The sequence below is a fragment of the Microcaecilia unicolor genome, chromosome 8, assembly GCF_901765095.1.
Source record: "Microcaecilia unicolor chromosome 8, aMicUni1.1, whole genome shotgun sequence".
NCBI lineage: Eukaryota > Metazoa > Chordata > Amphibia > Gymnophiona > Siphonopidae > Microcaecilia > Microcaecilia unicolor.
The window spans coordinates 8,058,430-8,086,428 of NC_044038.1; the positions used below are offsets into that span (position 1 = coordinate 8,058,430).

The 27,999-nt window shown below is 45.4% G+C and overlaps 1 protein-coding gene across 1 annotated transcript; it reads right to left on the minus strand.

Annotated features, from left to right (window-relative positions):
* Positions 1-27,813, minus strand: MIEF2 (mitochondrial elongation factor 2). The gene is made up of 5 exons (XM_030211954.1): positions 27,738-27,813; positions 16,067-16,175; positions 7,670-7,823; positions 7,134-7,305; positions 1-1,194 (listed from the first exon to the last, which is right to left on the minus strand). Exons 3-5 carry the CDS (start codon positions 7,814-7,816, stop codon positions 131-133), a joined length of 1,383 nt encoding a protein of 460 aa, XP_030067814.1. The 5' UTR covers positions 7,817-7,823; positions 16,067-16,175; positions 27,738-27,813; the 3' UTR covers positions 1-130.
* Positions 27,814-27,999: the final 186 nt, after the last annotated feature.

Sequence of the window (27,999 nt, forward strand, 5' to 3'; positions counted from 1 at the left end):
AACCGAGAGGGTCTCTACTGCGCATTTGCGAGTGAGTACGCCTCTTGCCGTTTATATGTTTGATATTTTCATGAGGAGTCCCAGAAAGCAGAATACTTACAAGTTCCACGCAGGACAGAGCTAGTAATTTCTATCCACATTTTTGCAGTAAAGCCTCTGGTGCCCCTAAAGCACTATATAAAACATATCCCATTTCATCAATCTCGTCTTCCTGCAAGTCAGAAAACAAATTTACTGTGCTATTGAAATAGCAGGGAAGGACACCCTTCTCCAAGTAACCAATCAGCTCTTCCAGTACTTGCTGAAACCTGTCAGCTAAAGCCGTCTCTGTCCAATCAGATTCTGTGTCACAGAGGTGGAGGATGATGTGGGTCAGGTGGCTTCCAGTCAGTTTGCTCAGGGAGGGGTGACCTTTGCAGACACCCTTCAGTATTTTGAGACAACAGCGCCTGGTGCCAGAGTCTCTGCTGTCCAAATCAAAAAGTTTGTGCGTCTCCACTGTGTAAAAGCTCTGGAGCCACAGGTTTTCCACGGGGCCCTTCAAGAGCGGCACAGCCAGTAACACTGTCTCTTCCATTTTTGCCACAGGGAAGATAGTAATGCTCATGTTGTTCTGACCATGTCTCACCTCCAGCTTAAGCTCTTCAGGTGCAACCACAGGTCTGATGACACACTCCAGCATGCTGCCGATGGCTGGCCAGTTAATAGATCCCACCAAGATTTTATGGAGAGACTCGATAAACATAGTTGACGAAAGATATCCACCCACTATAAACCTATCCCAGGGGCTGCTCCCACGGACAAAATATTCCAGGGCCTTCCGTCTGACCATCCAAAACCGAGGATTGCGCAGGACAGTTTCCTCTCCTGGAATAAACCTCCAGAGTGTGGGTTCCAACACTACTGGCGCCATGAAACAAACATGGTCTGCAGTGACCGCCTGGAGATCGTCCACCAGTGAACCACTAAGGTGCATAGCGGCAAAAGGCATTTCGGGGTGCTTGGTGCGGAGGAACTCCTGCAGTTCGGCACAGACAGCTTCAGCTAGCTGCTTGCTTTGAAAAACTTCATTCTCTGCTATAACGGTGTGATTTCGGTAGTAGTCCAGCAGCTTCTCCTGTAGCGTGGAAGAGAGATGAATCATCTTCACATCACTTCGGAGTGGCTCCTGCTCGGCACCATCATGAAGAGGGGCTACTCGATTGGGGGGAAAAAAAAGACAAAAAAAACAAACACATGAGCATTCACTTCCTACAAAGCTGCTGGTGCTTCATGGTATATGTTAAACCTACAGGTCCATATACGACCTCAGAATACGCAATGGGCTTGCAAGAGCTGAACTTGGAAGAAGTCCCACAAAAACAAAACAAACTAATATTTAAACTCAACCAAAGGGTGTGTAAGGCTAGCTGTAAGTCTGCGTATATTGCATGTGGATATTACTCTAATACAGGGCGCAACAAAACCGAGGTCGCCATGGTGACTAAAAAAAAAGACCCAGCGCCTAAGGTTTGCAGGCTAAGCCCAAGCACCTCTCCTGCTTCTTCTCCCCCCCCCCCCCCAACTGTGCTTCCAAACCTGCCTTTGCCAGCTGCAGCCATAAACACACACTGACTGCAGGCGGTCCTGGAACCATTCCTCTGCTGTGTCCTGCCTTCCCCTGTAGATACGTGGCAGATGAACGGTTGCAGGGCTGGCTGCAGACAGCACACATTTATGGCTGCTGCAGCCAGAAAAGAAGCTTAGGCGTTTCTATGGGGTGGCATAAATATGGCTTGCCACCCTGTACCCCCCCCCCCCTCCAACCCCCATGGTTTGGTCCTCTCTCTCAAACTTGCCTTTCTCCCTCAGCTCTGAGAAGAAAAAAAACCCAAACTAAGCCTCTTGCAGAAGCTCTCAGTCAGGCTCTGGCGGTCTTGCCCCTCTGACACACACTTCCTGCTGCTAAGTGCTTGAAGGAAGTGAGAGAAGGTGGAAATGGGGAAGTAAAAGGGGGAATGGGAACCTGTATAAGGAGGCAAGACATTTGAAAGGGACTGGAGGTGAAGAGTGACAGGGTTGGTGAGGGGATAAGAAGTAGATGAGGCCGAGTACAGAGAACGGAAATAAGGAACCAGAGACGAGTGGAAATGGAAGAACTAGAGAAGTAAATATATGGAGGGAAAAGGGGAAATAAAATCCAGCTAAAAGATAAAGCAATTTAGAGAAATGGTAGGAAAATATGAAGCAAAGATCTCTAAAGAGGGTGGAAGTGTGGAAAAGAGGCAAAGAAGATTGTGAAAGAGGGAAGAAGAATAAGCTTGAGTGTCGGGAAAGGAATTAGGCAGATGAAGGTCAATGAGAGCAGAGGGAGGGAATAAGTACAGAGAATGAAAATGAAGGACTAGGATAGCGAGTAGGACAGAAAAAATTAGGGACATTAGGAGCTCTGGAGAAGGGGTGAAACATGGAAAGCTAGAAGCACAATGAAAGGTGAAAAGGTGGAGACGAGGATGAAAAACAGGCAAATAAAGGGTAAAATGGATGCGAGTAGAAAGGCAGAGAAGAGAAAAACTAGGGGGGATAAAAAGGAAACATCAATGTCAGATACATGCAGAGAAAGAACAGAAGACAACAGTAGGAGAGAGAAGAAATGAAAAGGAGACCTTGAAAAAGAACCTAGAAGTCTGCAAGAAAAATGGAGAATAAGATGAAGAGACAAAAGGTAGAAAAGAAAAACAAAATTCCATATTTAGGGAACGTGAGTTTGGGATTTGTGTACATCTAATCAAGAAAGAAAGACATGAGCTGAGGTAATGCTTTTTCATGGAGAAGGTGGTTGATGCCTGGAATATCCTGCCAAGGAAGGTGGCGGAGAAAAAAATGGTGACGGAATTCAAAAAGGCAGTGGGATGAACACAGAGGAACTCTATTTAGAAAATGATTAATATATATATATATTTTTTTTAAACCCATAAATGGTTGCATTTTTTTTTTTTTTGTTACATTTGTACCCCGCGCTTTCCCACTCAAGGCAGGCTCAATGCGGCGGGCAATGGAGGGTTAAGTGACTTGCCCAGAGTCACAAGGAGCTGCCTGTGCCGGGAATCGAACTCAGTTCCTCAGGACCAAAGTCCACCACCCTAACCACTAGGCCACTCCTCCACATGTTTACTTGTCGAGTGGTGCTTTAGATGGTTAACTCTGGCTGTGAAAAACTAAGGCCGGTGCTGGGCAGGATTATATAGTCTGGGTCCCGTATATGGCAATCTAGTTTAGGATGGCCTGGAGAGGGCTTTGGCAAACTCCATTTAGAACGTGAGGACAGGGCCGGACAGACTTTTACGGTCTGTGTCCTGCAATTGACAAGACAGATTTGGATAGGCTGGAGTGGGCTTTGATGGCAAATTTGGTAGCTGGAATCTAAGGAAAAGGCCGGGCGGACTTCAACAGTCTACGTCCCAGAAATGCCAAAGAGACAATGATCAAGTATTTTATATCACACTAGTAAAAAAGGCCCGTTTCTGACACAAATGAAACGGGCGCTAGCAAGGTTTTCCTTGGAGTGTGTATGTTTGAGAGAGTGTATGTGAGAGTGACTGTGTGTGAGAGAGAGAGAGTGAATGTGCGTGTCTGTGAGAGAGAGTGTGTGTGTGTGTGAGAAAATGAGTGTGTGCAAGTGCGTATGTGAGACAGTGTGAGAGAGTGTGTTTCACACAGATACAGTGTGTGCGAGAGTGTGTGTGTGAGACTGAGTGTATGAGACCAAGAGAGTGAGTGACTCAGTGTGTGAGAGTGAGAGAAAGAAAGACATTGACTGTGAGAGTGTGTGTGTGACAGAGATACCTCCCCCCCCCCCCCTCTCTGGTGTCAAGCCCCCCCTCCTTCCCCCCCTCTCTGTCTCTGGTGTCTGAGCTACTGTGCAGGACGCTGAGCTCTGGTTGTGCTTCAAGGAACTGACCAATCCTATTTAATAGAATGCACCTCCAACATTCTGAAGCCGAGAAACCTCGTGTGGTTGGTCACTTCTGCTTGTGACGAACCCGGAAGTACGTGATGTCAATTCAGGAGATGGATACAGAGAGCAGGAATGCCTCAGCCATGCAGTCAGCTTCAGAATGTTGGAGGTGCGTTTTATTATATAGGATTCATTGTTAATTTAATCATGACTTGATAATGAGTGTGACTGTTGGGCAGACTGGATGGACCATTCCATTCTTTATCTGCCATCATTTACTATGTTACTATAGACCCCTTTTACCAAGCCGTGTTAGCGATGGCGCATAGATTTGCTGCGCGCTAACACTCCTTTTTCCACAGCGCGTAAAAGGTAAAAAAGAAAATGGCTGTGAGGTAACTGCACACTTGCTGTGCAGCCATTTCCGAGGGGGGGGGGGCCCTTACCGCTAAAGGCTCCCTCGCTAATCAGGCAGTGTGTAAGCCCCCAGCGCTAAAATGGTGTGTGCTGGGGGCAACACTACCGTGGCCCCTATGAGTCTTCTATCCTGCAAAATCCCTGAAAACAGGTTCAATGCGGGTTACGTTAAGCACACAGAGCAGAAGACAAAAGAAACACAGACAATTTCATAATATACAACTCAGTCTAACCATGAAAATGATCAAAGAACCATGTTTTCAATCTCTTTCTAAAAACATACAGCAAGCTTTGACGAATTTACAAGGACAAAAAATTCCCAACCTCAACTACAGAACAACAATATAACCCCTGATGTACCCTCTTATATTTAATACTCTTACCAGACGGAAAAGATAAAATCAGTCGTTTATACTTACAGGTTCCAGACCACCTAACAAACTAATCAACCAAGGAAAATTATCAGGGACATCTCCACATAGGGCTAGATTCTATATATCATTCCTAAAAAATTGGGGCTAAAAAAATGTCCATGCGGTTTATAGAATACACTGAGCAGCACCAGCCATGCAGACTGGGTGTATTCTATAACACACGTAGATTTTAGAAACACGGCCTGCCCATTCCATGCCCCCATTTCAACTATGCGACTTAGAATTTACATGCCTCATGTTACAGAATACGCTTAGACAGTTGTGCACGTAAATTCTAATTAAAGCCAATTAGTGTCAATAATTGCTAGTTAATTGGCAATTATTGGCGTTGACTGGCTTGTTAACTAATTACATTGTGAGCGCAAATCCAGAATACGACTGGATCTGCATGCACAACTTAAGTCGCACTATATAGAATCTGGGGATAACGTCTTAAGTACCAAACAGCATAATTTAAATTTAATACGTAACTCAACTCCAACAACTAAGAGGTCACCTGAGTTGAAGAATTCAGCTTGTGTGTAGTTCCTGTGTAAGGATCTCTAGCAGTTTGATTGGTTCAGTTTCCCCGGTAGGAGGTGTGTTGATTTTTCTAGGGCCTGGTGCAATATTTGCAGTGTTGCCTTTTCACAGTTGCAGTTAGAACTATTTTGGCATGGTGTTCGCTCAGTTCCGAGTGTCTTTTTTTGCAGAGTTTTGTGTTACTTCACAAAGTTTTTCTAGTGAAAGATGAGTGTGTTCCTAAGATGATACTAGAGTATTTTTGTAAGCTGAATTATGTCCTAGCTTCATTACTGAGGAATGTGGAGCGGTTTACAGAACTGGGAGTGTCAGGTTTATACAGTTTCTGTCTCATCATCTCTAGCAGCACTTGCCAACCCAGTCCTCAAGACACATCCAGCTAGTCAGGTTTTCAGTATATCCTCAATGAATATGCACAAGGGGGCACTGTATGCAAATCTGTCTCATGCATATTCATTGTGAATATCCTGGAAACCAGACTGCGTTGAGAACCACTGATTTATAGTCTCTGGACTTCATTCCCATATGGAGGAATTCATTGAATGGTGCTATCCCATAATACTTGTTCTCTGTGTGGCTGAAACTAGATAAAGGGGTTTCTAATGCCTTTGGGACTTATAGTATACATGAGTTGCCTCCCCTGTGCTCCCCCAAACACTTCTATCTAGTAATGGGAGACAGGTTTGGAAGCGGGGGGAGGGGGGCAAGAAGGAGCAGGATAGATGTGGGATACATAGGAGCAAGGGAGAGTTGCTGGACTCAAATGGGGGAGGGGGTCAGGAGAGTTGCTAGTATCATATAGGGAAGGGGATCAGGAGATTTGCTGGACTGGCAGAGGGAGGAGAAAGTCAAAAGAACTGCTGGAAGGCCCAGCAGAGGGAGGGGGCAAGGGACAATCTGGACCGGAAGGGGGAATGGGGAGAGATGGGACTGTGGGAGATGGTCGGAAGCGGAGGGGAGAAATGTTTCCCTACCTCTGTGCATCCAACATCTTACACTGGGTATTGGGGGAGGGGGGGCAAGAGGGAATAGAAAGGAGAGAGATGCCATCCTGTGAGGGGATGGAGGGAAGAGATGCTGGACTCACGGAAGAAGGAAATATGCTGGATGCTGCATGGAGAGGAGCAACAGCCACTGGACCACGTGGGAAGAACAAGAAAGCTGTTGGGCAGGGAGGACAGAAAGAAAGAAGAAGCTAGATTCGGGGAGGGATAGGGACACAGAAGGGAAATACTGGACATGGTGTCAGCATAGGGTCAGGGAAGGGGGATGTTGGATACTGGGGGTGATGAGGGGATAAGGACACAGCGGGGTGATGCTGAACAAGGGGGAGAAGGGATACAAAATGGAGATGCTGGGCAGGGGAAGAGATATGCTGAACATGGGGCAGCATAGGGACAGAAACACAGAAGGAAGATGGATAATGGATATGGAGAAAGAAGAAATGTCATATGGACAGAAGATCCTGGCAAGAAATTTAAGAGAAGATAGAGGAAAATAGAAACCAGAGATGGGACTAATAAAATGCTAGGTGTTCTACTCGCCCTCTGAACACTGGGCCCATTATATTCTGCTGAAAGACTCCAAACCTTGATCACAAACAGAACCAACGCCGTCACGCAACTGCTTTGTACAACGATGCTATTCCGTTGTCTTAGTGTGGCAGGTTTTGAGGACTGGATGGATACGTTTATAAATGCTTAGCACTTTGCTGATTCCCGCATGGAATGTGGCGCAGGGTGATGACAGCTAAAATATTGCAATGAGAATTTAAGGGAACCCAGAAAAAAGGACAAAGGGTGGGATGTGATGCTGATCCAGACCTGTAGCAGTGGGAGGCAAAGGCTCGCTGAGGGCAGCCCGATTTGCTCGCTGTAAAAGTTTGGGTGATGAGTTTGTCCAGTTCACTTCTTTCCAGCTCTCTTCAATAGAAGTCTGTTCCACTTTTTCAACCTCCTCTTTGTCACCAGGTGGGCTGGTCGCCCGCTCAATAAGCTGGGGATATTGATTGAAGAAAAAAAACAAAACCATAATTCAGTGTTAAAACTGTCACACTTATGCCCCCCCTCATTCCCCACAAGAAAAGAGCTACTCTAGAAATAGTTGCACATAGTGGAACGCACCTTGGTGCACATTAACTCAATCTTTAAAAAAAAAGACAAGAAAAAGCTCATATTGTGTTACCAGTGAGCGCACAAAGCTGTGTCACGTGAAAAGTCAGAGTGCAGAGATGTACAGGATTTATTTGCATTCAACTCTACGTATATTTCCCAGTAATTTCACATTTCAAGTAGTTGAAACATACGGACAAAACTTCCCTGAGAAATGCAATCGGGGCCCCATACTGAGTAACTCTCACCCGTTTCACAGCCAGAGTTGCGATACCCAGCATAACTGCACCTCCGACTCCCAGCACCAGCCTGGCATTTGCCAACAGGAAGTCCACAACACTACCGATCCCGTCTTCATTCCTCTTTTTTCCCCGCTTCTGAAGGAACTCTGCCATCTTCAAACTGCAGAGAGAAAGGACGACAGCAGCACTCAGCTAAAAAACGCACAGGAGATTAAAGTAAGTGATAAAGACGCACCGCTCTAAGCTCTAACACTGAACTCTTTAATTCGACAACATGATCTCTCTCCTTACCACGAAAAAAAACAAACCCTTCATGCTGTAATGTTTCTAATGCCTTTAGGTAATTGCTTCTTAGGCCCCGACGCTCAGAAGCAAATGCAGGCGCTAGAGGCCTTTACTGCCGGACTAGTGCTCGCATTTGCAAGTGCACAATGATCAGAGGCTCGGAGCGCGGGAAGCAACACATGCACTGAAGAACAGCGCAATGAGCATTCAAATGTAGTCAAAAGGATGCAGATGAGGGAATTTCCCATTCCCTCCAATGGGCTCCTCTTTCTATTTACTGGAATTGTTACGGAATAACAAGTTGTCTGGAAGGGAAAGGGCAGTGCGCTCAGTGACTTCTCGTCATGTGGTTAGGGTCTCTCGGACTGATCGGCAGCCTCCTGCTGGGCACATCCCTCCCCCTTACTTCCCAATGCTCAACACTAATCATGCACGTAAAATCTGCATGCCATTAGTGTTGAGCATTGGGAAGTTCTTTTTCAGCGCCGGAGTTTTGAGCATCTACCCCTTGTGAACAGAACTAAAGAGGCTCAGGGCGCATCCAAGCCCTGACGAGGGGCTAAATACCCAGATTAATGGTTCCCACGGACATCATGAAATTACATCAGGGTAATTTTACAACACAGCATCTAAACAAGGAAGGCTCATGTTTTGCCTACTTTATAAAAGGGCCAACGTAATATTCCACCCCTCAAAATATGGTGGACATAAAGGAAAAAAACCAAATCAATACTCATTTCTTATTGCAAGAATTTCAACTCAAATCCAATTTTCTATTCCAAGATGTTTTTGTGATGTATAATTGAAATTGCCGACATATGCGCTGATACCCCAAGGAAAGTGGCACACTAGATCAGATTAGGGGATTTTATAAATTACACGAGTGCCAATTCCATTCCCTCTCCACCCACACATATATCAAAGTAGGTGCTACATTTCTCACTCCAGCTTTTGATGCACGTATACCCCCGAGCAACTGTATAAGAACCTCTTCTAAACACTCAAGTCCCTTATAAAATCACCCGTAGATGACAGTGAGAGCACCAACCGACAGGACACTACATTCATAATGCAGATTGCCCGACAGGCATCAGCAGTATTTTACAAGCTAAAAACAGTTACTGTAAAACTGCAGAAAATCATTTTAGTATTTAAACTTGAAATCATCTTAGAAACCATGAAACCACATCAGACTTCTCACTGTTAATGGCATGTTCTCCTCATGCAGAACACTGGAGACTATAATACACACTGGAGCTCATTTTCAAAAGACAGAAATGTTTAAAAAGGGGCATAAAGGAGAAATTAGATCTTACCTGCTAATTTGCTTTCCTTTAGTCCCTCCGGACCGGACCAGGATTGGACTGATGGGTTGTGCTCGCCTACCAGCAGGTGGAGACTGAGAAAAAACTCTGACTCTAGAGAGCCAATAGGAGCCCTGGCCATGTGACCTTAGCCTCAGTATTTGAATAACAAAGCAGGAAAAAAAGAAAGACCTTCTGTGCCGTATGGAATCCTAGCAGCCACAAAGCACTCGGCAATGCCAAGTATCAGAGCTCACCAGCAACTCTCACCAGAGAAGTGGTATGGCCCGATATGTATTACAGCTCACCAGCAACTCTCACTAGAGAAGTGGTATGGCTCACTTGTACTATAGCTCACCAGCAACTCTCACCAGAGAAGCGATATGGCTCACATGTAATATAGCTCACCAGCAACTCTCCCCAGAGAAGTGGTATGGCTCACGCATAATATAGCTCACCCGCAACTCTCACCAGAGAAGTGGTATGGCTCACTTGTCTTATAGCTCACCAGCAACTCTCACCAGAGAAGTGGTATGGCCCACTTAAGATTTTATATATATTCCATCAACTGAGCTTACCAGCAACTCTCACCAGAAAAGTGGTAAATCATATTTAAGGTTTTATAGATATTCCAGCAACTGAGCTCAGCCACAACTCTCACCAGAGAAGTGGTATGGCGTATTTAAGGTTTTATAGATAGATTCCAGCAATTGAGCTCACCAGCAACCACCAGAGAAGTGGTATAGACCACGTAAAGTTCTGTATATATATAGTATTGTTCCACGAATCGTAAAGGAATGAATACACTTCCTACTTAATAAAAGAAGCTAAAGAGTAGAGAGAACATGGGAGGGGCCTGGTCCGGTCCGGAGGGACTAAAGGAAAGCAAATTAGCAGGTAAGATCTAATTTCTCCTTCCTTAGCGTCCCTCCGGACCGGACCAGGATTGGACTGATGGGAAGTACCAAAGCAGTAATCTGAAGGGAGGGACCCTATGAAAACTGCAGAGAAATGTTCATGCTGCATAGGCCACCTGGCGACAACTAACATGTAGTGTGTCCCAATGAGCAAAATAAAATGAAACTAGGACTAAGTTGCCAACTTACCAATGTGCACCGAGAGCACCAAAAATCGCCGTAGTAAGAATAGAGCCCGCTTCTGAAGTTGTGGAATATGTTGTAATACGCTGTGGAACTGCCCTCTCAGCGAGAAGAGAAATAGACATTCTCATTTCCTTGATCCTTCGCGATATAGCGGGTTAGAAACAATGAAAAACTTTTACGCCTACTGGCTAGAAGGACAAAACCAATAAGAAAAAACCGATTGGGAAAGGTGAAAACTTTAAACTACAGCAGACCGAAAAGAAGTTACCAACCGTAGAAGTATTCCACACATAGATCTACTTGCTGCAATGGCTACTGGGAAACACTGCTTGAAGAGGAAAACTTCATAGAAAAAGTTATGGCTACTAGAAAACAGAACTTTAAGAGTCTGTTCACCTAGTTCACCTAGCTGGTGGACGAAGCGGGAGGTACAGGTGCAGGACTCCTTTAAGAAACCGCTTTGACAGTGGATGCTGCATAAGCGTGCGGTTGTCAACAGTATCATGCATCACTGATAGAGCTGCCAAATGAACTCTAATGGATGAGTAAGACAGACAAGATTTCGCAAGATGCAGAAGATATTCCAAAACATGCAAAATGGATACTGTTTGTGGAATGAAGTGGCGAGAGGAGTACCACAGAGTGAACCGTCGCCACTTTGATTCATAGGACTTTAATGTAGATTTCTGTCTGGAAGCAATTAAAACTTGAAGTACTTCCTGCGAAAATATCAAAGATGTTGCAGACCCAGTAACCACGCCATAAGTTTGAGTGACTGGGGGTCCGGATGTAGAAGGGTGCCTTGGTTCTGCGTAAACACCTAGTGAGATGATGGAATAAACGCATAAAGAAGGCTGAAAAACCCCTGCTGGACGTTGGCATCTGTCCCTGTCTCCGTCAAGACTGTTGCTGAACGGAAGAAGCAAGAAATGTTCGTGAGCCTGAAGGCAAAAAGAGATAGCCCTGAAGTGTCACAGTGAGGAAGTAAGGCTGAAAAAATGAGAGTCAATTCACCTAAATGCAGGGTGACACAACTAAGAAAAAATGAGTACAAACTCAAGAGTATACTCTTAACTCCTCCTTGGCGGATGACATAACCCATTGCCATGGCAAGGACCAACATAGCTCTCTCCGCCTTGTTTGTCAGTAGGGAAAACAAAATTCACCCGAAGGTAAAACGAATTGCTGAGGTCCCCCAGAAAAAAAATATATACAAACAAGCTTCTGCCAAAAAGTGTACTGCACGAAGCATCCCAATGACAGAACTAAGGTTCTTGAGATAACTAGATGACACTTAAATAGTGCGATTGATGACCCTGAGATTCGCAATAGGATGAAGGAAAATTCCTTCTTGGGCATTAGAAAGTAAAATTGCATTCTGCAGAATAGAGCGAGGAAATGGCCGAAGGCCCAAATGGCCGCCGTTCGCTCCACTGGCCCTGTGGCGATCGTCGACAGCGCGCCCGACACCTCCGAACAAGCGGAGCCCAGTGGAACGGCGAAGAAACAACAGCCGGCGAAAAAGGCCCCGAAAAAAACTGGAGGCAGCACCGGACCCGAAGAAACCTTGAAGGGAGAGCAAAATTTACACGTTCCGGCTGCGTGAACTGCGCGACGCTGACCGACAGCAGCTGTTTGAACTTTTAAGCCATATCGGAAAAAACAGGTGGCCGCGCTTACGCGGTTCGCACATTTCTTTTTTTTTTTTTTCTTCATTTGTTTAAACTGCCGCCGCCAAAACGCAAGAAAATGGAGGAAATTAAATCTGATGAGAAAAATCGCTGTTTAAAGTCACAGATACTGAATTATTTTCTTCTGTTTGTTTTTTTTTTTTTTTTTTTTTTTATAACCCCTCAATCATAATAAAACACTGGAGCTGCCTGCTCGTTAGAAGTCTGGGGAAAGAAAGGCTGCTTCTTTGAATTTCCTTTTATTTGATTTAATTCTTTTAAAGCAGCTACCTGTTAAAAGTGGCTGCCTCTCCCAAAGACGGTACACCTTTCCAGAGAAAGGGACGGCCCTTCCCTGCTAAGCCAGGGAGATGGGGAGGAAGGGGGGTGGACTCGAGACACCCGAGTTTAACACCCCCGAGGCTGTCAAAGAAAGAAGAGAAAGGAAACCCTGTCAAGCCTCTAAATAAGATTCCAGGCACAGAAGAATTATCACAAATATCTGTAATATCTAAAGAGAAAAGGAGAGAGACTAATGGGCTCACTTCCTACCTGCTGGGAGACTGAGAAAATACTGAGGCTAAGGTCACATGGCCAGGGCTCCTATTGGCTCTCTAGAGTCAGAGTTTTTTCTCAGTCTCCACCTGCTGGTAGGCGAGCACAACCCATCAGTCCAATCCTGGTCCGGTCCGGAGGGACGCTAAGGAAGCAGCATTTGGACATTTTTGCTTGCCAAAATGTTCAAATCGCTATTTTCAAAACCTGTTTTGCAGACATTTATCTATGCACTTCATCTACAGTGCATCCATATCACAAGGGAGCGTGTCAGGGGCGGGATTAATGGAACAAAGCAAAAGCCATCCAGGACTAAAATGAAGATGTTTTGAGCTAGACCTGTTTTAACAACAACAACTAAGCCATAAAAAGTACCCTAAATGACCAGATGACCATTGCAGGAATAAAGGAATGACCCCATTTCCCCAGTGGTCACCGATTCCCTCCCACCACCCCAAAGATGTGACAGAAACAGTACATACCAGCCTCTATGACAGCTGCAGATGTTATGGCCAGTCCTATTACAGCAGCAGGCAGGTCCCTGGAGTAGCCTAGTGGTCGGTGCAATGAACTCAGGGCCATTTCCCACTCTAACTGGTACACTTGTGGTGGAAAGTGTGAGCCCTCCAAAACCCACCAAAAACCTACTGTACCTACATATATGTGGCACCTGCAGCCATAAGAGCTATTTGTACTGATGCATCGTTGGGTATAGTAGGTTTCTGGTGGGTTTTGGAGGGCTCACACATTCAATATAAAGGGGGTAACGCAAGATGTGTACCTGGGAAGTCCACTGCAGTGCCTCGCTGCTCTCCTGGGATGTCTGTGCGGCCAGCCTAAGTACTCTGGCTCATCCTACATCCTAATGGCTCGATTTTGTGCGTTTTTCATGTGGACGTTTTTTCTTTTTTCGAAAACGGACCAAAAAGATAAATGCACAGAGCACAAAAACATCTAGCAAGTGGCCTTTTTTTTTTGGTGGGGGGGGGGAGGGGGGAGAAGGACTTTTGCTGTTTCAAAAATTGCTATATTCACTATTCAGATTCTGGACATTTTGAGCAAAACGTCCATTATATCGAAAATGCCCCTCCACTGTATCTTACGGAGATACCATATCATGGAACGTCCTCAACCGCTGAAAGTCCCTCACTTTTGATCTTTCAACACCCACATTAATGAGCTCACTACTATGAGCTATGTCAGGGGAGTGGGTTTACATTACGATATTTCAGAACCTATATTACGAAGTCAAATTGACGTTGGATAATGCTGTTATTTTGTACAATGTTACTGGAAAATTCTGTTGGTAAAGTATTCAATAATTATATTTATTTGTATTACTGCAAAAAATAACTGTACAAAAGGCTATTGATTCCTAGCCGGCCATAACAATCCTCTTCTGTGCAGACAAACTTCAATTCTTGAGAAAGAAAGGTTTAGTAAAAATTGTTTTGTTTTTGCACAAAAGTTGCGGGAAATAGTAAAACTCTTTAAAGATGACGTAGTGATACACAGTCCTCCGCTTTTGCGGTGTCCCGCCTTAACACTGTGCGCGTCATCTTTAAAGCGGAGGACTGTGTATCACTACATCAGTCGAAACCAGCGAGAGGAGGAGTGTGGTCAGCAAGGATCTTCCACAAAAGAACAGGAGGACGAGAGATGTAATGAACAAAACCTTTATTCTTCAAGACCCGACACAGCACTGAAGCCATCAGGTGGTCTACAAATAATGGACATGCAACACATAAAAGAAGTAAAATATTAATAATACATATAAATCTATAGAGTCATGTGATAACACAAAGGATATAGTAGTGGTAACAGATGGACAAAACAAGCATATAAAAGACAATATAATAATCTACAAAGTTGTGGTGGATAAAAGAATTGACATAAAAAATGTAATTCCAACTGGTTATCAAATAGTCATAAAATGCATATAAATAAAACATTCAGGAAATAAGAGAAGTTTCCTTAAAAAAAAAACAAAAAACAAATAATGACACAGACCTGTACACAGAATCACTGATGAATATTAGGTGTCAGGATAACAGTCTGTGAATAAAATGCAAAATGATATATTGAACAAAAAGTAAAAATAATACAAAAATGGATCATAGGTGCAACCGGGCATATCAACAAACGAGAACGGATGAGAGGGTGAAGGGTCATGAAAAATGCAGAAAAAGACAATAAGGAAAAAAAAATAAAATAAACTATATATATATGTACATGTGTATACACACACACACACACATATAAAGTATAAATATATACACACTTATATAGACAGTAGTAAATTTAGAAGGATACTGTGTGATTACGGAGAGCCAAAACACTGAATTTAAGGGAGGTGAAGAAGGGAAAAGGTACAGGTATAATTATGAGTACAGATGAGGAGAGGTAAGCAAAAGACCATATCGATTGAGAGGAAAAATATATACATATAAAATATATAGTTGTAACATTAGAGGAATACTATGTTATAATTAAAGGCATAATACGAATTAACAGGGAAGTGCAAGAGGGAACCGGAGTGGCAGCAGCGCAAAAAAAGTAGAAGTGGCCAAAGATCTGGAGTAATGAATTAGAAAAGGAGACTGTGATGATTTTGGGAACAGAATTAGCAATACCAAATGCTAATGAAATTAGAGGATACCGGGGGAGTGATAGCTATATTTTAGTTATCACATGACTGTCATGTCTTGAAGAATAAAGGTTTTTATTCATTACATCTCTCGTCCTTCTGTTCTTTTGTGGGAGAGCCTTGCTGACCACACTCCTCCTCTCGCTGGTGTGAACACCAAGGAGCAACAGCAAAATAAGCTTCCTCCCCCCCCCCCCCCCCCAACTCACAAGAAAGTTACTTGCCACATTTTATCAACTCCTCGCACACAATCACAAGAACGAATAACCTTAATCCATACCCAGAACCACACTTAAGTCTGAATATGATTATAAATGTGGCCAACAGAAGCAAAACTATCCAAGGGATAAGGAAATTTTACAGAAAGCAATGAGTGATTGTGTTCCATCAAAAGTCAAATGGAAAATCATTACACTATGTACTCTCCTAGGGCATCCCATGAAGGACGGGGGAAGAACAGAGTGGATTCAGGTACTAAGAAAATAAATATAATTTTACATAGACAATATTACTGACAGGTGACAGACATTAAATTGTTTTCCCACATAACAGTAAGCACGTGGCTGCAGCATGCTTTACCTGCCTCTGGGGATGTGGCACTGCTAATCCATACACAGAGAGCAGACTAACAATTCACATCTTATGTGAGGAGCTGACGTATATGTCCCTTAAAAGTCTCTCAGACCCCACTCCTCTGCAAGCTTTCTCTCTTGCAGTCCTGTACATCTATTCTCCTCTCTGGCAGAGATGTGCTCCACATGTTTTCATTACCTCACCGATTAGCACTCCAGCAGAAGGCCCTTCAATATAACAGTTCTTCTCTGTCTCTTCATACTCACCAACTGTAAGTTCTTCAAAGGGACCACCTTCATTTATTGTGGATCTGTACCTCGTCTTGACCAATCACTGCATCCCTCTGGTTGTCTTGCAGTGCTGTATACATTAATGCTGCAGAAAAACAATCAACCATAAGCAGCCAGCTATACTGACAGGCCAATGCACAAAACCTAAAGGCAATTAGCACCGGCGTTAGTGTGCTCCCGAATGCTCAAAGGTGAAATTAGATCTTACCTGCTAATTTTCTTTCCTCTAGACCCTCCAGACCGGTCAAGACGCGTGGGTTATGTCCTCCTACCAGCAGAGGGAGACTGAGAAAACACTAAGCTTTTGAAGCCTGTATATATAACCTGTGCAGAACCTCCACTAGCCAGTATAACCCTGACAAAGCAGAGAAACAAAAAACACTAACAACAACTAGCAACCCTGTACGTGGTCACAGTAAACTGCAAAAACAAGAAACATCTTCCGCTTGCTCTTACGGAAACATGTTCCTTTGCCTTTGATAAAACAGTTGGGCTTCTACAGGTGGACTAACAAAGAAGAGCCCCGCCTGTCCCAGACTCCTATCACAAAACAGAAATAAACAGAGTCTGCAATTAGAGAAACAACAATCTACAGAAGCCAAGAATTATCCAACAAACACACCTCCTGGCCTCCAATACAGACAGGGCGGGCTCTTGACCGGTCTGGAGGGTCTAGAGGAAAGAAAATTAGCAGGTAAGATCTAATTTCACCTTCCTCAGCGACCCTCCAGACCGGTCAAGACGCGTGGGACGTACCAGAGCAGTAACTAACTTACGGGAGGGACCTACTAAGGCCAGAGGTCAAAACTGCTGCCCCAAAGTGCACCCTGTCCTTTGCATGCACAGGAATCCTATAATGCTTCACAAAGGAATGCAACGAAAACCAAACCGCAGCCCGACAAATATCTAACGGAGAAATCATACTATTCTCCGCCCACGAGGCTGCCATTCCCCTAGTGGAATGAGCAGACCAGCCCCTAGGCACCACAGAACCCTTCACCAAGTAAGCAGATGCAACCGCCTCCTTCAACCACCGTGCTATGGTCACCTTAGGAGCCGCTGCACCCTTCTTTGGGCCACCATGAAGAACGAACAAACGGTCAGAGGCTCTGAAGTCCTGAGTTCCAGAGAGATAACTCAAAACTCTCCTGACATTCAGCTTGGCAATACCACGCTGCTCTGAATCTCCAGCCATATCACCCAACACTGGCAGAGAGATGACCTGATTAACATGGAACTCGGAAACCACCTTGGGCAAAAAAGGAAAGCACCGTCCGCAACAAAACCTTTCCCTCAGAAAGGACAAAAATGGTTCCCTACAAGACAAAGCCTGAAGCTCTGAAACCCTCCGTGCTGAAGTAATCGCCACCAACAAGACCGTCTTTAAAGATAAATCCTTACAAGATGCCGATACCAGAGGCCCGATCAAAGCATCCAAAACTAGCTTCAAATCCCACGGAGGCACCATCCGTCACTGAGGCGGACGCAGCAACTTAACACCCTTCAAAAAACGCACTACCTCAGGCACAGAAGCGAAGGACTTTCACTGAAGCTTCCCACGAAAACATGACAAAGCTGCCACCTGAACCTTCAGTGTAGACAAGGCCAGACCCCTATCAACATCATCGTGCAAAAATTCCAAAACTTCCGCCACCGAAGAGCGACACGGCCGAACTCGATGGTCTTCACACCAGTGCTCAAAGATTCTCCAAACCCGGACATACGCCAAGGAAGTGAATCGTCTACGGGAACTCAACATCGTAGCAAAGCCACTGGACGAAAGCCCCCTCTTCTTCAACTTGTGCCGCTCAAGAGCCAAGCCGTAAGCGAAAACCGAGCCGGATCCGGCATGATTATCGGGCCTTGACACAGAACTGATCCCAACAAAGGCAGGGCCGCCGCCCCTGCCAACCGCACCAGGTCTCCGTACCATGGTCGACGCTGCCAATCCGGAGCCACCAGAATCACCCGACCGGAGTGATGTTCGATGTGCTATATTACTTGACCGACTAACAGCCACGGAGGAAACACATACAGCCACTCCCGAGGCCAAGGCAACAGAAGAGCGTCGATTCCCTCCGCTCGAGGGTCTCTTCAGCGACTGAAAAAAAAAAAATCTCTGAACTTGCACATAGCGAGCCGTTGCCCTAAGATCTATCACCGAAAGTCCCCAGACCGACACAACTCGCTGGAACACTGACCGAAGAAAAGACCACTCTCTGGGATCTAGAGTGTGCCTGCTGAGATAATCTGCATCTATGTGACCTACCCCGGCCACATGCGCTGCCAAGAGAGCCTGAAGATGAGTTCAACTGCCCTGCCAAGGCTCTTCGTCCCCCCTTGACGGTTGACATACGCTACTGCCATGGCGTTGTCGCAGAGCACTCGGACTGCCTTGTGGCGAACCACCGACGGCAAGGCCTGGAGCGCCACTCGAATGGCCCGAGTTTCCAGCCGGTTGATGGACCATTCTGCTTCTGCCCGAGACCAGCGGCCTTGAGCTACCTGACCGAGACAATGTGCCCCCCAATCTTGCAGACTGGCATCCGTGACCATTACCAGCCCCTGTGGGGACTCCAACGGCATTCCTTTTCCCAAATTGCGCGGGTTGAGCCACCAGCGGAGACTGAGATGAGGGGCCACCGACAGCGGACAACACATCTCCAAGTCCTGCGACAGAGGGGACCAACGACTGAGCAGAGCTGACTGTACCTGACGCATGTGCGCCCTGGCCCATGGAACTACCTCTATGGTCGCCGCCATCAGGCCCAGGACCTGACGATAAGTACGGGCCGTCGGCGCCTTCTCTGCAAGGAACCGACAAATCGGACCCTGTAACTTGGAACCAAAAGGCCGCACGAAGGAAAGTGAAGATAAGCTTCCGTCAAATCCAGGGAAGTGAGAAACTCTCCTTTCCGGACCGCACCAGTGACCGACCGCAACGTCTCCATCCGGAAAGAGGGCACCTTGAGTGCCGCATTGACCCTTTTGAGATCTAAAATGGGACGAAAAGTGTCCTCTTTCTTGTGGACCACAAAATAGATCAAATGGCACCCTGAGCGTTGCTGATCTGAAGGAACAGGAACCACGGCTCCCAACGCGAGCAGCCACCGCAGAGTGTCCCTCACTGCTGCCCTCTTGCTCCAAGACTGACAGAGGGATTCTAGAAACACTTCGGGAGAACAGCTTTCGAATTCCAGCGCATATCCACCTCGAAACACCTCGAGAACCCACTGATCTGACCTGATTTGGGCCCAGCTCTGGTAAAACAGACTCAGCCGAGCCCCAACATGCACCAGAGCCTGAGCCCACACACCTTCATTGGGAATTGCGGCCTGAATACTAACCTCCCGCGGAAAAGCCACGCCCTCCGCGACGACTCTCACGAAAGAACTGTGTGCGCTGGAAAAACCGACCCCTAGAGGTCCTACTACTACTACTATTAAACATTTCTATAGTGCTACTAGACTTATGCAGCGCTGTACAAATTAACATGAAAAGACAGTCCCTGCTCAACAGAGCTTACAATCTAAATTGGACAGACGAACAGACAGCTAGGGGTAGGTCCCACTCGATCTGCCCGGCCTATACCGCTGAGCCTCCCTAAACTGTCCCCAAGAGGAACTAGTTCTGGCCCCTGCCTTGAACCGAAAATCTGGAAGCCATAGAACCTTGGTATCACTAAGACCTCACACTAACTTGTCCAAATCTTCTCCAAAGAGCATAGCTCCCTTAAGTGGCAGAGACCCACAACCATAGCCATATTTTTTGTCTGAAGTACGCAACAAATCATAAAAGCCTCAGACAAAAAGGATGAACCCATGTCCAAGTTGGCTAACTCCTGACCCCCAGAAGAACCAACATCTACCGAATCATCCAGGAGCTTCTCGGCCCAATGAAAACATGCCCGAGCTACCAGAACCCCACAAACCGAGGCCTGCAGGGCTAGAGCCGACAAAACAAAACTACGCTAGAGAAAAGATCCCAACCTCCTATCCTGAGGATCACGGAGGGCCATTCCTCCATCAACCAGGATAGCCGTAGCTATAATTACTGCCGTCACTACTGCATCTACCGTGGGAGCCTTAAAGAAATCCCTATCGTCCTGAGGGAGGGGATAAAGCCTCGCCATTGCCTTTGCCACCTTACACGGCAAATCCCATTCCTGACAAATCATCTCCTGGAGATCCTTGTTCATAGGGAAGGATCACGCCTGACGCTGAATGCCCTTCACCAATGGATCTTGGACAGTTTCCCCCAAAGCCACCTCAGGACCAAACTGAAGGGTGGACGACACCTGATCTATGAGTTCTGACAGCTCATCTCTATGGAAAATCCGCACTACTGAAGGATCCTCTCCAGGAATCCAACAATCCTGCTCCCGAGAGCCATCAATTCCATCTGACTCCCCCAGATCACTAAGCGCAGCTTCTGCAGCTACAGGAGAAAAACATTGCCTGTCCTCTGACCACTCTAACCGTGGTCTCTCAGCCAAGACGGAAACAGCCCCCTCTTCCAATTGGGGGGGGGGGGGTCCCGATCTCCAGGCCTGATACCGCGTCCAGACAAAATCTGAAGGAAAGCCCACCATTCCTGGACCGTCATTAGGCCCTTTTGTGCCAAAACGGAGGCCGCAGGCCCAAAAACAGCTGGCTCCACGGGCCGCGTCGGACTGTTCCCGCTGACAGCGGCCCTGCCTACGCTCCCGCTGACCCGGAGACTCCCGACACCATCGATCCCTCCGCGGTCAAGACGGGGGGAGCCGCAGCCACCTTTATAGGCGCACCGCAAAGCTACACTGAGCGCCCGGCGCCTCTACCCCTCGCCACAAGCACGCGCGACATCGGAGGAGCTGGGCCGCCATAAACCACGAGGGAAGGGAAAAGCTGTTCCGCAAACGCGTCAAACCAAAAACTCACTCACACTGCAAAAGCACTGAAGAAAGCGCTGCTCCCTCGTTCCAGCAAGGAATCGAAACCCCCGTTCGGTCCGCTGAAAATAAAGAAATAAATGCCCTTAAAGGCACAGTACTCCAACTCTGGCAGCTGGAAATTGTAAGGCACTCAAGGCTACAATACTGAGAAAGCAGCCGAGGCACAAAGCTGCCAAGCAAACAGAAATAGAGAGCAGCACAGGGGGAGGGACCCAAACATAGGTGTAACACCCCAGGGGGAAAAACTGGGCCCCACAGGACCCAGGGCCCCAAAGCACTTTTTTTTTTTTTTTTTTTTTTTTTTACACACACGTACAGGGTACTGCAACAGAATAAAGTTTGGAAGGAAAAAATCCTACGACCCAATGACAAACTACCTCACCAGACTATTGGAGACTGCACAGGCTGTCAACTGCTACCTCTGCTGAGACTGAGAAAATACTGGCTAGTGGAGGTTCTGCACAGGTTATATATACAGGCTTCAAAAGCTTAGTGTTTTCTCAGTCTCCCTCTGCTGGTAGGAGGACATAACCCACGCGTCTTGACCGGTCTGGAGGGTCGCTGAGGAATGCAGGGTTGTCCAACCTTGGTCGTCGAGGGTCACAATCTAGTTGTGTTTTCAGGTTTCCCCCAATGAATATACATGAGATCTGTTTGCATGCCCTGTCTCCACTGTATGCAAATAGATATCATGAATATTCATTGGGGAAATCCTGAAAACAGAACCAGACAAGGGCCAACGTTGCATACACCTGTTCTAATGGCTTCAGGGTGGGCACTGAAACCATTAGCACAGACTACATTTAAATGTGGTCATTTACTACCCCACACAAATTCTTTAAAAAAAAAAAAAAAGAAAAGAGCTCAGATGCTTTTAGTGCCAGAAAAAAAAAACATCAGGTTCGGGGCAGCACTGGGTTAGTTGAGAGAAGGTGTGTCGTTTCTCTCCCACCAACCTGACCACCCTGCCCCACTCGAGCATTGGCCCAACTCCCCAAGCTACTAAAACTCTCTGGTGGTCCGCTGGACCTCTCCCAGCCCCCTCACAAAAGGCCCTGGTTGTCCAGAGGACCCCCTGACCCCCCTCCAAAAAAAAATTTAGAAAACACCCTGGTGGTCCAGTGGGTCTCCAGGCTAGGCCAGCCAGCCCCCCCCCCCCCCCAAGACCCCTTCATATCTCTGTAGGAGGCAGGAATGCCTAATCCCTCCCGCTCTGGGTGCCGTCATCAAAATGCCAACCCCCACCCCGTGCATCCTGGGATGCACAATACAAGTTCTAACTACCATATAAGGGGAAAAACTCCTTTATATGGTAGTTAGACCCCATCCAGTGCATCCACACAATGCAACAGCTGGGGCGTCCAGAACAGGAGGGAGTAGGCATTCCTCCTCCTATGGAGGTATGAAGGGGCTGAGGGGCGAAGGTTCCTGGCATGGCGTCCCACTGGACCACCAGGTTTGTTTTTCTTTGTTGTTGTTGGAGAGGTCCACCAGACCTCCAGGGCTTTTTCAAAGCTCTAAGTCAGAAACTTGACGTACTTTGACTAAAATGGAAAAGTACGCAACCAAAAGATATCTGTTTACTATAAAGAAATTCAGACAGTGCTTTCACCTTACTGTACCCACAGAACTCGAACTGTGCTGGCCTGGGATGAATAATTCACAGAATCTACTTTGTCTATAGCGATGCTGCTGCTTCAAAAGAAACTTCACTGGTGTGCATATTCAATTCTGGGCTATATATTAACATTTACACAGAACTAAATCCAGATGCATCATCCATTAATTTCAGCTCAGAGTATTACCAGCTCTATTCATGGAGAGGGAAGATGCGTCTCAAAATTTTTTGAGCCGGCTGTTTTGATACATGTGGATACCAACGACATAGGAAAATGTTGGAGGGAGGTTCTGGAAGCCAAATTTAGGCTCTTAGGCAGAAAGCTCAAATCCAGAACTTCTAGGGTAGCACTTTCAGAAGTGTTCCCCGTTCCACATGCATGACAGCTCCAGAGTCTCAATGCGTGGATGAGACGATGGTGCAGGAAGGAGGGTTTTAGATTTGTAAGGAACTGGGCAACATGCTGGGGAAGCGATAGCCTATTTGGGAATGATGGGCTCCACCTTAACCAGGGTGGGACCAGGCTGCTGGCATCGGCATTTAAAAAGGAGATAGAGCAACATTTAAACTAGAAGTTGGGTGATGGCTGACAGTCATTCAAAAGCGTGTGGTTCGGAACAAGGTATCTTTCAAAAATATCATCAAAACAGGGAAGATAGGGTATCCCGATAGCGAGGTTGCAATAGAGACCGTAGTAGACCAGGAGGCATATTTTCAAAGCACTTAGCCTTCCAAAGTTCCATAGGTTTCTATGGAACTTTGGAAGGCTAAGTGCTTTGAAAATATGCCTCCAGGTGTCTTTAAATAAAAGGCAGGCAAAAGATTGCAAATTATCACTGTCAACTGCTGAGCAAGATATAAATAGGAACAGTTTGAAATTTCTACATGCGCATGCCAGAAGCCTAAGAAATGAGTTAAAATATATTGCACTAAATTAAAAATTAGATATAATAGGCATCTCTGAGACCTGGTGGAAGGAGGATAACGCATGATCTGGTGCCGCTTGATAACAGTGATCATAATATGATCAGATCGGCTCTGCAGTATGTATCAGACAGAACGTAATTATAAATACAAACGCATAAGCAAATGCTGTCCTTCAAAGAGTGAACCTGCACATCCTTACTAAAAGACTCCTGACTCTCGTCACAGAAACCACCCGGATCTATACCAGGAAAGCCTGGTGGAAAAAAAAATGTGTCTTCAATCAAGCCTGAAAGGAGGTATATGAAGGCTCTAACTGGAGAAATTGTGGCAATGAATTCCATAAGGCTGGTGAAAGAAAATAGAAAGCACTGCTTTGAGTAGATTCCCATCTAGCTTTAGATTGGTGCAAGAGAATTAATCTGTTGTCATTTATAGAACGCAAAGTACGGTATGGTATATACGGGGTCATCATAGAGAAAAGGTTAGCAAAAGGATTCAACTGGTGAGATAAACCTATCAAACAGAAATGGAGTGACATTTGGCAGAGACCTTATGACTCAGCAGGCCACTGTTTTTTCTGAATTTAAGACTAGATGATGTTTTAGCCAACCTGTAACCTGTTCTAGGCAGGTTTGGAGTGGCTGTAAGACATCTGAGCTGGGGTCGGTATAATCAACTAGAAGAAAGTCACCAGCATATGAAAAAGAACTGATCCCCAAGGACTGGATAAGTAAAGCCAGGGGATTAACAGATAGATTAAAAGGATTGGTGACAACACCGAGCCCTGATTAACCCCACATGTTAGAGGGAAAGAAGCAGAATCAAGAGATTGGGATACCTGAAAAGAACAAATGTCCAAGAAAAGAAGGTTATCAATAGAAATCAAACCAAATAAAACATGGAAAATAAAATAAGATGATACCTTTTTTATTGGACATAACTTAATACATTTCTTGATTAGCTTTCGAAGGTCACCCTTCTTCCTCAGATCGGAAATAAGCAAATGTGCTAGCTGACAGTGTATATAAGTGAAAACATTCAAGCATTACTATGACAGTCTGACAGGGTGGGAGGATGGGGGTGGGTAGGAGGTATGCATGGGGACATCAAAGCATATCATTGATATTCTAACAGGATGGGTGTGGATAGGTGAGGGGTGGGGTGATCAACAGAGACATACAGCTTTATGGTTTATAATGGGCTAGGAACCCCAGGTCCTTGTTAAGTCCTTTCTGTTGGGTGGACGAAGAAGGGCAACCTTCGAAAGCTAATCAAGAAATGTATTAAGTTATGTCCAATAAAAAAGGTATCATCTTATTTTCTTTTCCATGTTTTATTTTGTTTGATTTCTATTGATAACCTTAAGAGTGGACTAACACGGCTACCACACTCCTCTACTCAAGAAAAGAAATAAACCATTCCAGAACTGTACCCGTAATACCAAGACAGGAAAGATGATGTAAGAGATAATCATGATTAATTAGCTTGAAAGTTGCAGAAAGATTGATAGAAACTAAAAAGACATTTTCCCCCTTTCCAAATTACTGTGAAGTTCACTGAAGCACAACCAACACTGTCTCTGTACTGAAGCCACTACCAAATCCCGATTGATGGGGGTGCAAAGCATTCATCGACTGAACGTGGGCTGAAAGTTGGTTGAGTACTACTGATTCAATCACTTTGGAGAGAAAGGGTAAGTCAGAGACTGAGCGAGAATTTTTTTGCTAGCAAAGGATCAAGGTCCGATTTCTTAAAAATGGGTTTGACCAGACCTGACTTCAATGAGATTGGTAAAGTACCAGATGTCAGGCAATTAATGACAACAGAATGTAAATAAGGAAGTAAGCTTAAAGAAGATGATTTCAACCAGCTTGAAGGTACAGGGTTCCAAGGAGCAAAACCTATTATGTAGACGTAGTACCATTTTGGATAAAGATTCCAGAGAAGGGAGACTGAATGAAGACCAAGTGACAGATTTGGTTCAAAAGTTGAAAAAGGAGCAGATGTTGAGAAATTTGACTGAAGTGACAGAGTAAAATAAAAAATAGTTGGCCAGTACATCTAATGATAAATGAACTTTTGGGCTTGAACATACAGAAATAGTAGTGAGAGTATCAGAGACTCTAAATAATTGTTTTGCAGAACTAGAAGCTTCCTTGATCATTTTTGAATAATATATTCACTTAGCAGCCTGCAGTTGTGCTATGTAATACTGCTGGATGTTCTTAGCCACCCTCCTAGGAGAGAGTGATTTTTCCTTAAGCCATTGACACTCCGCTCTCCAAACCTGGCACTGACAAAGTTTTAATCCTGCATGCAACCAAGATTGATTATTAGGTTTCCTATGCTTAATCAGGGTCAATGGGGTGATATTATCTACGGCTTCCTGAAGAGAAGCATTACAAATGCCAACCTAATCTTCTATAGGTAGTTCGTGAAAATTTGGAGGAAGACACTCATGTAAGGAGGGAAGAGTTAAGGGGTCAATTTTACCAAAAGATCTTGTCCAAAAATCCTTAGAAACAGAACGATCAACCATCAAAGTTATTGAGAGAGAGAGAGAAGGAAAGAAAGTAGTGATCAGATAAAGAAACAGATGTAGAACAAAATAAAGAAAAATGAAAACAGGAATAATGGGGTGAAATGATCAAGAGAATGACCAGCACAGTGAGTTGGAAAACAGATACGCTGAAGCAAACCCAAATCAGAGATTAGGGACAATAAATGAGCAACGCAAGGATGATTAGGAAAATCCATACGAGCGTTAAAGTCACCCATGACAAGGAGGTTAGGATATTTAGCTGATGTTGTCCGGCCACAGTTTGATAAACACACTCCCAGCCTTTAGTGAAGGGGAACAGTAAACCAAAAGAAGATATATCAATGGAGCATCTGCCTCTTAGGGAACAGCAATAAGAAGCCCACCCTCCCTCCCCAAACACTTCCTGCTTCATAGTTAGGCTGCTAAACTATCCCCTAGGCTAAGGCAAGAGTAATATAGTAACATAACATAGTAGATGACGGCAGAAAAAGACCTGCATGGTCCATCCAGTCTGCCCAAGACAAACTCATATGTGTATACCTTACCTTGAATTTGTTCCTGTCCTTTTCAGGGCACAGACCATATAAGTCTGCCCAGCAGTATTTCCCACCTCCCAACCACCGAGTTTCAAAGGCACCCTACTCAAACCTTCTAAAATATGCCCCCCCCCTCCCCCCCGTCTCAATTATTTTTTAGGCCCCTTACTACCGCCTTCCCCACCCCTCTGTTTTGGTAATTAAACAATCATCACACATCAATCCTATAACACGCATCATCATTTCAAATACACAGGTATCCAGAATTGTCTTACAATATTTGCTTCTTACACTACTATCACGTTTTATCATTATCATGTTACCCAAGATCCTTCTGTAATACTAAATGTCTATTTTCTTTATATTTCCACCATTCATGACATACTGTAAGCCACATTGAGCCTGCAAAGAGGTGGGAAAATGTGGGATACAAATGCAATAAATAGATAAATATTAAACTTTCTTTTATACATACATACATATATATTCAATACATATGTATTCAAGATCATGTAATGACTACATCATAATAACACTCTGTAAGCCACACTGAGCCTGCAAAAAGGTGGGAAAATGTGGGGTACAAATGCAATAAATAATAACAATATATCAGGGGTAATTTGCCAAAGACATTTTTAGGCAGGTAAAATGGGCTATTTGAAACCTGCCCACCCTCCCTGCAAACAGAAGTATGGAAAACGAAACTGGATATTATATTGATCTGCCCGTTTCGTTTTCCACATTGGATTTTGCAGATCGCTTGCCTTGTTGTTTTCTGACGCTGGTTATTTGGAGCCTAGATCAGAAAACACAATACAGCCCTCAAACAAAGTTTCAAAGGTCAAAGAATATAAAAATAAAATGAAGGTGGTGCCATTTCTGTGCCATCTATCCACACCCACATCTACACGGAACAGAAATAACTCGGGGGCCGCTTTGTCTGCAGCTGTTCTGTTGCTGCGGCCCTAGGCGACCGCCTAGTCTCGCCTAAAGGTTAGGCCTTTCCTTCCGTTCGCTCTAGTAGCAGCTCTACAGCATAACCCAAAGCTTCGCAGCCACCTACCGGAGCCCAGGCCCTGGCTGTTACCTACCCAGCTAATCCCGACGCCGTCCTCCTCCTCCTCTGCTGCGCTGCTCCGTCCACGTCCGGGTCTTCCCTGGAGTAAGTCCCGCCCTCTCTCTCTCTCTCTCTCCCAGTCAGACTCCGCTTCCAACTGTCGCCAAGCCACGCCCCCCAACTCCCAAGTTACGCAGAGAGCGCGCGACGCCGAAATCCAACGAGGTAGACCATTGGCAGAGCGCAGGCGCGCGCGCGCGAGCGAGCCCAAACTCCGTCGCCCCGCCGTCCACACA

Excerpts from the sequence above, each read along its gene's own strand:
- MIEF2 (XM_030211954.1), bottom strand. The coding sequence starts at position 7,816 with ATGGCAGAGTTCCTTCAGAAGCGGGGAAAAAAGAGGAATGAAGACGGG. Across the intron at positions 7,306-7,669 it reads CAACTCTGGCTGTGAAACGG|CTTATTGAGCGGGCGACCAG; the intron begins GTGAGAGTTACT and ends CAATATCCCCAG. Across the intron at positions 1,195-7,133 it reads TTTGCCTCCCACTGCTACAG|CCCCTCTTCATGATGGTGCC; the intron begins GTCTGGATCAGC and ends CCAATCGAGTAG.